Source organism: Anser anser (assembly GCF_964211835.1).
Source record: "Anser anser genome assembly, chromosome: 1".
NCBI lineage: Eukaryota > Metazoa > Chordata > Aves > Anseriformes > Anatidae > Anser > Anser anser.
Window position 1 is genome coordinate 65,945,358 of NC_139720.1, and position 12,479 is coordinate 65,957,836.

General features: G+C 39.1%; 1 protein-coding gene across 4 annotated transcripts in view; it reads left to right on the plus strand.

Moving 5' to 3' along the window:
* Nucleotides 1–12,479, plus strand: part of ADIPOR2 (adiponectin receptor 2) — a 45,633-nt gene that overhangs the window by 21,376 nt on the left and 11,778 nt on the right. For all 4 annotated transcript variants that reach the window (XM_083821304.1, XM_083821301.1, XM_083821302.1 and 1 more), the window contains exon 2: nucleotides 849–1,084. In XM_083821304.1, the coding sequence (XP_083677430.1) occupies nucleotides 917–1,084 (168 nt within the window). In that variant the 5' untranslated portion in view covers nucleotides 849–916. The remainder of the gene's footprint in view (nucleotides 1–848; nucleotides 1,085–12,479) is intronic.

Here is a 12,479-nt window from a genome sequence, read left to right on the forward strand (position 1 = left end):
TAACAGGCTGGTATCAGGTAGTTTTCTGCAATTTTAATTAAATCCTTGGCACCTTGAGTTAAACTTAACCCATATTCTTGTTGCGGCTTATAAATAAATTTATAAAATATAGTTTTTTTCTGAGTAGATAGTATGACTTGTGGTTTTCTGGGGGAATTTATCGGTTTCCAATAGGTGAGGTGGGATGGGATGAACGGTGTCTAAAGCTTTCTGGCGTAATTCCTTGTACAGGTAAAGGTACAGACCCACTCCTAGCAGTAACTGTGAATGTGTTAGTTTAAGCAATGGGAACAACATATTCACTGTGTGTACTACTGCCCTCCTTTCAGTCTGGCTATAGCTAGTTGTTCCTTGAGCTCTGCTTGCTTGCTACCAACCACGCAGCTATACCAGTACTTAATGTCCTGATTTTAGTGAAACCTAGCCCAGATGATTTGAAATGAGTCTCATAGCCACAAAAAGCTGATGGCTCTAGAATGCCTGTGACAAGTAATTTATTTATAAATAGTATCAACAGTCCAGTGTTTGCAAGTTAGTAAAAATAAAAATAATTTGTAAAAACACTATTGTGCTTTTGTGAATTTACTGTGAATCTCTGGAGCTCACTCTGTCATCTTTCAAAGGTGTGCTTAATTTGTGTTAGGATACTGAAGTGTTAGTAGTCACAAGATGAGAATTCACTTTACAGCAGCGTAAAAGTCTAGATAGATGGTTTTGTGGGGATTTGGGCACATGTAAAGGCAATCATCGTAGCTGTCTGTCAGCTTTTCGGCATGGTCTTCTTCCAGCCAGTTTTTATGATCTCCATTGTAACTTCAGTTTAATTATACGAACTGTTTGTCTTTCAGCGTCAGCACATCATCAGCCGAACCGAATCAAGAGGAGGCAGAATATTTGAGACGGCTCCCAGCATCTCATGAATGAACTAACGGAACTCGATAATGCTGGTTCTCCAGAGCCGGTTCTACGGCTCAGAAAGGGACACATGTCTGACTCGACAACAACCCAGGCAGCCTTTGAAGATGACAGCTCTGAGCAGAGGCTTCTTTTAGTGGAGCCACCTTTGTCTTCTGACCAGGAAAATGTAAGTTATGTGACTGTCTGTTAGGTTTGCTGAGATAAATGAGTTTTGATACAAGTGCTTCATTGCTTTAAGTTGCAGGACTCTGAACAGAGAGATTACAACCACTTTATGCCTGTTAATTGTAGTAAAACTAGAAGGATGCCAGAAATACTCAGCTGAACGCATGAGAATTTAGGTGACAAGCCTGGGCATAAGTGTAAGTTTAGCAGCTTTGTGTTGCGTATTCTTGCCTCAAAGAACGGAGGTCATACTAGTTTGCTCTCTGCTGAGATGCTGCTTATATCAACAGATTTTTGTTCTGCAATTGCCAGTTAATTGCAAGTGAAAGGCGAAGATAATATTGACTCTAGCTGAATATAATCTGAACCTTGACTAATTGCTATCCTCTTGGGGATTAGGGTAGAAAAATCTGCTTGCAAGCAATCTTGTTGGAGGAATGACTGTACTGGATTAGACCAAAACTCCAAAGTGCTTACTATCCTGTCTCTGACAATAGCCATTAACAGACTTCTAAGGAGAGTACAAGGATAGAGAAGCATGCAGTGTTACTCCCCAAAGACGCTCTCCCAGCTTTTAGCAATAGGATGTTTGCAGATTTTCTGAGCCAGTGGCAATGTTTTTGAATTTTCGGTGCGTGAGCCTTTGGAAAACTTAGTAGCCACAGCATCCTGTGGAAGGGCATTCCACAGCTTAATTAAATGTTGTAGGAAGGTAATATCCGAGTGTTGGACAGAAGTACCTTCTGGTTAGAGAGTTTCAGAACCGTAATTAGTGCTTCTCCCAGGATATATACAGATGAATATCGGGTCAGTTAAGTAGAAGAGGCATTCATCTTGGACTTACTATTACACTTATTGTGGCTTAATGAGCTGACAGTATTGGTTTAGTTACAGCAACTGTGTGCTGTTTAGCCAGCAGCAAAAACATGCTGATGCTACGTAACAGTCTTCAAGGCAGAATAGTTGGGCTGTTGCTGTAATTGCATTTGCCACAGATTCTGTTTGTGTGCATGGACCGCAATCATGGTTTAGTTGACATGGTAAGTCTGTGTTAGGCTGTCTCAACGTTAGTAGTCTGAGAGCCCGTACTGAATTGAGCTTAAGGTGTCTGTGTAATGAAAGCCAGGTATTCATGGCCAAGAAGCTGAGTCAATGGTTGTACAGTGCAATAACTTCTACAGACCATTCTCAGTATCATGATAAAAGGAAATAAACAGTCTTTGTATTATGTGGAAATATATAATATGCAAAGTGTTAGTCAATAGTTGAATTTGCTAAGGTTAGAAAGGAAAAGTTGAGCTGTGCTAGCAGGTATCTTGAACAGATGTACATTTCTCTTACAAAGTGTTTGGTATCATCCTTCGTGAAGTCTGTTTTCATTCTTATCTCTGACTTTCCTGATTGAATAATATGAGTTACCTGGAGATGGAATAGACAAATGTGAAAGTGCAGTCTGCAATTCATTCAGTACATTTGCTTAGCTAAATAGAAAGTATTTCAATGAGTAAGTATTCATTTTTTTTTAGAATTTGAAGTAAAATGGTTGAAGTACTTTCATTCTCTCCTCTACTTTTTCAGGCATTCTTAGCATGATTTTGTCCTTATGACAAAAGTATATGCTGCTTTTGTTTTAGTTCACTAGGAATATTTAGCTTTTTTGTTTGCTGTCTTTCCTCTTTCCCAGTCTCTTAAAATGCTGCCACAGAAATCTGTTTTTGCCTCTTGGACCTGGCTGTTCTGTCTTGAACTGCAACACTTTCTCTGCCCTGTATGGCCTAAATTTTATTTTTATATATATAAATATACCTTTTTTCAGCTTGAAGCTGTATTCCTGTTCTTTGTGACTTCTTGCTTTTAGAACTGTGGTGTCTTTTAGACTTTTTTTTCCCTTTTAAAAAACTGTATACTTGACGCTTCAGATGGAGCATCCCAAAACTCTCTGCTGTCAAATGTACCAATGTTAGCTTGCCAAATGGCCCTTATTATGTGACAAACTGCAGTGTTCTAAATAATCTGGAAAATGCATTGTGCTATGTATCTTCCTCTGTCTTCAAAAGCTGTTGTTCAACACAGCTGTTACTCAGAAGCACTGATGTACAAGCTAGGATTTACTTTTTCCACTCTACTGTACCTTCTGGCTATGTGAAACTCTTTTAGAGAGGACTTCAAAAAGATGAGCCTCTTTAAAACCAGAGGAAAATCTAGTTTAGAGAACAGAACTGTAAGGTTACTGCTCTGCTGTAGATGGAATAGTAACCCCTAAGGGTTACAGGCACATAAGCTAAATACAGCCTTATAAAGGGACTCAAGTGGTGCCCAATATGTTAGTATTTTAATTGCCAAATACTTTCTGCTTCGATGTGGTTGCAGCAGTCTAGGAATTCCTATGCTGTTGAAGGAGAGTGGATGAGAGCTATATAGCATATTCATCAGAACATCCATTGTATTTTACTAGGCTTTTAAATGTATCTGCTTATGACAAGCTAATGATATTGGCTTTCTTTAATACTGCCTTGCAGGTGTATATTAACCGTTGTATTTCCTTAAAATTTACTGGGCATAAAGCTTGAGGCACTAACGTAAAATACTTATAATTTTAATCACAGGACAAAAATACATTGTTTCCTTTTTCTGTTGCTTGAATGCTAACTGTTGATCCTGTTAGCCTATTTATTTCACTGCAGCTCTGTTATTTATGTTAAATCCGCCACAAACTCTCCTACAGGATTCCATTTCTTCTGCCTACTTGCATATTCACTTTGTACTCCACTCGTAGGAGGAAACTATCTGAGCTCATAAGAGGTGGTAATTGCTTTTAATGAATTATTTTAGTAGTCTTTCCTTAGAAAAGGAGGTTTATGGATGCATGTCATGTATTTTGTGCAGAATTACTTTCCTACCTCCTCCACGGCTTGCAGTGTCTGTCTCTTCATAATTTTGATGGTCCAAAATATTGGTCCTCTTTAGAAAGAAGCATCTTTATGGGAAAAAAATAGGTGGTCTTGCGAATTCTGACATAGTCCTAAAAGCTTTTCTTGAGGCCTTGGTACCGGCAGATGTACCTGGGTGGCTGCGTGGCTGTGAACTGAAATAGTACTAAAGATCCTGCTTCCTGTAAATCATGGCATTCACTGAGAACATGTAGCAAAGATTTATCACTGTACTGAGCATGCCTACCCAAAATAATAGTAAAACAGCTGCATCCTTTTACCAGTGCTGTAAATCTGCCAGTTTTATAGTGATGCTTACAAGAAGATATGGATCATATAAAATTAATATTCTTTACACAAGAACCTCTTAGTCTCCTTCATCCATAGTTCTGTTCTCTCCTAGAGTGCTTACATGTTCATAGATTATCTATTCTTTGAAACAGATACTTGAAAGGGCGGTAAACTTCTCACTGACTTGTTTAAACGTGCAATTAGTATAGTGCAGATGAGTGGTGTATGCTCTGTACCTTTGAAAAATAGTGACTGTACCTGAATGTTAAGGATTTGGTGGTGAGAAGAGGATCAGGCAAGCTGCAATAAGCCTTCTCTTCCTTTCAGCAATGCAAAATTTTTGCATGTGCTCTGTGTGTGTGCAACGAAAGCATTTTTCAGCAGGTGCTTCCATCTTGTCGCATGCTGGATTGCCTAGCCTTCCTGACAGCATCTTTTCTCCTTTCCTAGTGTGTGTCTCAACTGCCTGTGTAATTCCAGCAGTGATAGTTCCTAAAGAAATCCCTCTTACTGTGGCTTTGTTACGCTGATGTAATCAAATATGGGTGACTTTTTATAACATGATGAATGGGCTCTTTATGCAGCCCTAGAAACCTGTGCTTGACTTTCTCCTTTTCTACTATAATCTGTCAGTGACAGGAGGTGAACAGAAGAACCCTTTTCTCTGCCTTTATTCCATCCGTCAGGCTTTCATGTTCCTGAACGTTGCTCCCTTTCAGGCAGTTGGGCTGTGTTGTGCGGTTGTGCTGTGCAGCGCAGAAATGTACTCTTGAAGTTAGGACACAATGCCCTGAAGTGTTTGATAACAAACAGTAAGGGTTTGGGAGGAGGTATGCATAGCTCTCAAATCATCTAAATGGGCAGAAGAAACTTGGGCAAATAATCGTCTGTATTGCTTCTCAGGGAGCATGGGTTTTGGCTTCAAGTGGAACTTACTTGACCCCTGACAAATTCACGGTACCAGCATGTGGCTACAGGAGCCTTTCCAGGGTGTAAAGACTGAAGTGAAGGAGGAAGACAGAAGGATATACCAGGTTTTCCGGGTATAAAAGAAAAGGTTTAGAATAATTGGAAGGTGAGCAAATAACTTGGGGTTTTAACTTGAATTGCAGAACTTAGAGCTTTTTCTGTTAAAGAAGTGTATTATCTACAAAAATAGACTACAAAAATAGTTTCGGTTAGTGACAAAACCATGCATGCATATTCATGGAATTGTTAACTTGTCTTTATGATGGATGCTAGTTGAGTGAAAATGATTCAGATAGTCTTGCAGGCCGAAGCTAGTCTTAAGAGTAGTCTTTCTGGAACTACATTCATAAATTCTGACTGCCTTAACTTTTTTTTTCCTTTATAGACTTGCTTGCAACTTTGCTCAATTTGAAACCACTTTATTTTCCCTCTAGCATTTACTGTTGTTACTTGGAGTTATGATTAAAAACTTGGCTGCTGCTTCTGCCTTTGCTTTCTTCCTGCATTGTGCTACAGGTTTTGTTGTTAGAGATCGTATTTTGAGTGTGTATGGGAGAGGCCTGGCATAATAGAATTTGAGGTCCTACCAAAATGTTTCTTTCAAAACAGATCATACTCAAAATTTCTCATTCTGCAGATTTCTTTGACTTCTCGTGTATGTCCATTTTTGCAGCTCTTGGGTAGGAATGCTGCTGTTTGAAAGCACGTGAATTGGCATTTTATTTCAGGTGAAAAGATCTTAACGTCTGAATTCTCCTTCAGTTGCTGTTCTAAGCACTGGAAGTAATGCATATTTTGCTCAGACTGCTAGTCACTGAAGCAAGTACTTGAATCTAGTATCTGTCCCTACAAATATGCCCTTTTTTGTACAGCAAAACACTTCTGGATATACAGAGCGGAGTATCTCCGAGTATCCCTGTTTGAACAGTATGAAGACATGCGATGCATCTATGGAGATGGTTTCCAGGCACCACAGGCTTGAATTGGTTGGATGCTGATGTATCCTTCACTGAGAGTTACTAATGGGCCTGGTTTATTAACAGGCTTTTAGAGCTTGAGTGTCGGCAGGGGGAAGAAAAAAATAGAAATGTTGACTTAGTCAACCATGAGTAGACAGGTTTCTGCCCAGAAGGCTGGTAACACGGGAAAGAGCCTTGACCGTGTGCCTGCCCTATCTTCCAGAAAACTCTCGTGAGTTGTCGAGAAGGTTGCAGTAGGTTATGCTAGCTGGGTTCAACTGTCTCCTTCTAGTCTGGGGAGCCTTAGCTCTTTGAGAGGGGGAGTACTGGCGCTCTGCTGAGTTTGCTGCCTGTCAGCTGGGATTGGAACCATTGCTTGCTGTGTCGTGTGTTGAAACTAGGAGAGGGAGGGAGGGAGTGGTTTTATTTATAATTCACTGGTACAGCTGCTTTCCTGGACAAAGGTTAGATTCCACAGTTTTTCCCTTTGTTCTCAGGGAGATTGTATCTGCCTGACTTGGGCAGTAATGGGGGAAGTGGCAGCCCTTCAGAGTGATAGAAGAGAAAATAGTATTGTACTGGTGGCTTAAAACCTGCATCTTAAAACCTGACAACTGTTTTAAATTGCTTGACTTTACTTTTCTGTTAAGTTCAGCAATACACTTTCAGTCGTTTTTTTTCCTGGTAAGCCCAGCACATTTGTTTTCTTTTTTCCTGCTGTCAGGATTAACATGATAAAGGAGCAGAAAATGGCACACAAGAATCCTCTGCAGTAGATACAATTTTTGCAGGCTTTTTTGTGAAGCGTACTGATGAGGAGGTGTGGGCACTGAGGTCTTTGGTCCATGTCAAGTACTGAGCGTTGATATAAAATCAGTAGTTGCTAGAGCTTATACATTCAACAAATCCTATTCATCTGAAGATATTTAATGAGGGAGCTAGTTCGAATAAGGGTGTGCTTGCTGAAGCCACTGTGACTTTGTCCTGTTTGCTAAACAAGTGTTAAATGTTGGTGCTTGTTTTTAATAGGTGCCAGCAAGCAGTCACCCATGACCAATTGTATAAAACTGTTTCCAAGTGCTATATTAAATGGAGTGTAGCTTTTATAGGAAGGTGACCCACAAAGGAAAAATACCAAACTACAGGAACCTCCAATTTAATATTTTGACCAGTAGTCTGCAAGGGTCTTTGGCACAGAGCTAATGAATGACTTTTTTTTGGTTCTGTGACAGCAAAAACAGCTTAGAGGGTGATGGTGGTTAGCCTTTTTGGAAACTTTGTTGTGTGGATGTTTACAACCCTGCCAGATAAAGAGAGATGCAAACTCTAAATGACAAAGCAGTTTTAAAATAACCTGGTAGGTACAAAAGCTAAGGGAAGTCAGGGAAAAGTGCTGTGCTTTTCCAGTTAATTACTTATAATCCAAAGAACATAAGCTGACAAAACTCTGAAAAATGTGCAGCAGCTTTTTTAGGAGAAATTGCGTGGCACTGCCTATCACTGCTTTCCCCTTTCAAAAGGCCAGTTGGTAAAAGGTCAGCTGATGGGACAGGCACACAGGAGTTGCTGAAGAAAGCAGTCTGGGTAACTGAAAAAAATGTTACAGGGCTGTGATCAGAAAAAAAATAGCTTTTTTTATTATAGCCTTCAACATATCTTGGCCATTATGCTCAATGCTCTCGAGTTACTGAATCTGGCATGTTGCCCCAAGAAACATTAAATGACTTGAATGTCATGTTAAACACTATTAATCATTCATCCGATGAGATCAAGATAAACAAGAGCGAGATCTCCAAGTTCATGTCTAGACTTTGTGACTTCAGTTTAATATAGGAGATAACAGTGGTATTGTAAATGAGGCAATGTATGTTTTCTGACTTTATTTTAAGAAGAGAATTGTATAGAAGTACTGAGTTGTATAATGTCCCATGACTGAGTGTTACTCAAGATGTTTGCTTTTTTTTAATTGTCTTGCTCATGATACAATGGTGTGTTCATACTGAGGCAGGGTTCTGGCTGGACACAGATCAAGAAGAGTGTAGGGGAGCATCTATCAGCTGTTGAACGAAGCAACAAGAACTTTAAAACAGATTCAGACAGCATTGTGCCTTGGAAATTCCTGTGATAGTAGTTTTAGGGCACCAGTGACATCTCGATAATGAACTGACATCACAAACAATTGAGCTTTGAGACATGGGTTTTCGTTAGCTCCAGACCTTAATACCTGCACATTAAGGTATGTGTGCAGCCCTCAAGTAGCTGAGGGGTGACTTTGTCTGAAGAGGAACCTGTCACAGCAGAGTCCAGCCCTTTCCAGGGTCTTGGTGACTTATATTGCAATTATTAGTATTGCTGCTTAATAAACAAACAAACAATTAAAGCCATCAAATTTCTCAAAGTGCAGTCACAAAAACTGCTGGAAGTTTTGAGAATATAACAGCCTGTGGAAGTGGGTATTAGTTTAACTTTCTGTAATCCATGCTTACCTAGGTTCTTATGCTTCTTTCTAAACTGGTTAACAGCACAGGAGGGAATGGAAATCATCTGGCATTCAACTAATATGTATTGAACTGAAATATGGCCATGAATATATTCAACAGAAGGTATTCTGTAGTGGATCTTGGCAAAATGTTGTTGCTGCACTAGCTTGAACTCCTTAAATCTCTTGGTTATCTGGACCAACTTAATTATCTAATGAGAAGCTCACCTAGAAAAAATGTGAGCAATTTCTGCCAGATTAATATTGGATCAGCAAATCAACCCAAGGGTCAGAGGAGTGCCAGAAGCAGTGTAATGGGAGATGGAGGTGAGGGGGATCATCACTTTTGGTAGAAAAAGCTTTTTTTTGTTGCTTTAAGTCTGACTTGTTTCAGTTTGCACACTCTAATGAACAGATTGAGGTTTTTCTAGCAAAATTAAGTCTAAAGTGGTGAACAAGAGCTTTCTTGTCACCTGTGCAAGGTAGTAGACGTGTAAATTCTCAAACTTTCAGTAAATCTTTAAACAGACGTTAAGAAACTACAGACCTCAGTAAGCTATACTTTTACCACTTGAAGTCTGGAGAACACAACTTTCTCAAAAGTAGGTAAAGGGTTTCTGAAATCTTCTACCATTGCAGCTTGACTTCTGACAGGCTTTCCTGTAGTGAGTGTATTAATAAACAAAGTATCTGGTAACAGTTATGAAGGGGATAGTACAGAAAATGTTAATCTGTGTGAGAAGGATAAGCTGTTGTAGTAGACAAGAAGTATATTGACTTTACCAGAGCAGGTTTTACTATGTTTCTCTGTCTGTAACAAGATCTTTGGCTATGTGAACTGCCTTTTGGAAGGTGTTCAGGCAACAGATTCTTGTCCTTAATGTAAACTTCTTTTAAAAAACAAACAAGCAACTTTGTGCTAGGGCTACAGAAGAATAAGATTTTGATGTTAAAATAAACTTACTTCAGGATAGGCACTGTGCATTTGAGCTCTTAGTGAGGTTTCTTGCTCTTGTTTGCTCCACTGCTCTAAGTCTTGTTTTTAGCACTAAGCCTTTTCCATCCCTAGCAAAGTACTTTGAAATTCTTGTTTAGAAGATGATCTGTCTCTGGAAGTGTGCTGCCTCGGCTTCTGGACAAAGCAGTATAATCAAATCTAATTTCCACCTCTTTCTTTTGCCTTCTTGTCCATCACTGCTATCACAAAAAGAATCTGGAAAGCTTCCCAAAATAAAGTGCATATGGATAAATCAGTAAAACCTTTTTCTTCCAACCATTGTCACTCATCCTTCAATTTTAGTTTATTTTCTGGTTCAATTTATTCAGCTCAGGATGCATTTAGACTTCCGTTACATAATTTATGTATCATTAGGTATCTGTACTATGTAGGTAGGTTTAACACTATGAATTTGCAAAGGTGGTCATTTTAAAATTGGAAGGATTGCTTAGTATTTTCATAGAAGTGTCTGGGCCCTCTCAAGTGTAAGTATACAGAAGCCATGATTTCAGATTTGTGTGAAAGACTGATTCTAGGCATTGCTGTGCATGTGTGGCAGAAGAATGACAGCTGATAATTACTCATTCCAAGAGATTGAGGGGTTTTGTTTCAAAATCAAATATTTCCAAATGCTCTAAAGACTTCACAGAATTACTTACTTAAAGACTTGCTTCTTTTAAGAGCATTCTCAACTTTTGACTAAGTTAGACAATGCAAAAAAGCATCTGAAATGTCACCCAACTAGAAATCCTCCTAAGCAACAACCTGGAAGGTACAAAGGCAAAAATGATTCTACACGTACTTGCTTCAGGTTATACCATACTGCATTAAGAAAGCTTTTGTTCTGGGTTCTTGTATAATGTAAGGTGTCAGGCAGGTGGGATTATTTACCTATTGTTTTCTCCAGTTTTAAAATAGTGATTCGGTGGGCAGAATTTAGAAGTAGTTGAAAACGGGTCCTAAAGCATATGCTTGCTTATGTTATGTTCTAGAAGTATTTTTGAATTTCTGATATGGTCTAAAGTTATTTTTGCATTTCTGATACGGTCAGCCAAAGGAGAGAAAACATGGAAATCATAAGATACAAAGGAGCTCATCCTGTTGGAAACCTTGCAACGATAAGCCCTCTGAACAGAGAAATTGTATCGTTTTCTTCAGTTGCTGTCTGAAGAATGAAAGGTCAATAGACTCCTTCAGACTTCCAGATGAAAACTGGCGTTGGTGTTGCACTCCAACTATACATTTCCAGCTTCCAAAAAGTGCAGTTTGCTGTTCTTCCTAATGGCACATGGGGGGGAAGGAGTTGAGAGAGGACAGATGTTCCAGAACAGACCTCATTTTTCTTCCTTACCAAGAAAAGGACTAAGAAGCTGAGCTTTAGCTTTTTCCTTGAATGCTAATTTTGCAGCTTAATGGCAGGAAGGAGATAGTAAAATCAATTCCATTTTCTGGCAGTAATCTGGACTGTATATATATGATACGAATTCTTTTATCACTAAAAAGCTCACTAATGATTTGTTTGTAGGCATGTTGCCAAAATGCAAAGATTTTGGACTAGTTCATAAATAGCTGTGCTCTTCGAGCTTTACAGTCTGTTCAAATTAAACCTTCCCATCATTCTAGAAATGTGAGTATATGGAGAGGGGGAAATGAACATTTTTTTGGCTTTGAGTCACTGGACAGACTGCAATGAATACAGGCTTTGATTCAGTAAGGGAATGGACCTTTTTTCCTTTAGTCCACCCGGTTTTGTAAGTTGAGGATTATTAACTCAATCCCTCCGTTCCAGCTGGTCATTGTGTGGTGCTGGGGGAGAGACTTTTAGGGCAGCTGAAGCCATACCAGTGCTTCTTGTATCAAGTGCCTCGGGCCGTGGATACCAGCCTTGCTTTTCTATAAGGGATTTTCTTGGAACCTGAAGATTTCTTTGATTTGTAAGATTTCACAGGTTATCATAATGAACATCTAATCCAGACCTTGAGTAAATTATTTACGATGTTGAAACTGAGAACCCTAACAGAAGAGCTCCATCAGCTGAGAAAGCCAGTAGGACTGGCAGTGTGGGAAATACGTCTTTGAGTCAGAATGAAACCAAATTTGTTTTTTAATAATATGCTATCTAGCCCAACAGGATTTGTGCCTGTTTTAGAAGGGTATTAAATGTAATTGCATCCATATTGCCTGATGGCTTTCTTACTAGAATTAATGGCATAATCTAGGCAGTGGGAGTATATCTACTGCTGCTTTATACTGCTCTAGGATTTGCCTAAAGCTGATCAATATTTATATCAATCATTTGGTATAAGATAAGAATCATATGATATAAAATTGTCCAGACTTGCTCAGAGGTGGTATTGGCTGGAATGATAAATGAAGGTAAGTAAACAGTAAAAGTGACATGGCTTTATGTGCAAAGATTCATTTAGTCAATGGAGCTGTTCCAATGTGGACAAACGGGAAGTCATACACAGCATACAAAGGATGTATACTACGTATTATATAGTAGAGATCTGTGTTCTGGATAAACAAAACTGTGTTAAGAATGATGTGTTCAGGGGACCTCTTTGAAAGATGAAGCTTCAGTGGCTGCTGCGTTGCTCGTGTCCCAATACCCCATGCTGGTGGGGATATGAGCAAGTAATAGCATGTTATTCCTCCCTCTGGGGGTGGGGGAGAGATAAAATCGAAGACTCTCAATAGCTTTCTGTAGGTTTAAAGAAGTCCTATTTATTAAAAAAATAAAATTTTAAGAGGCTTACTCAGTTTGCTCG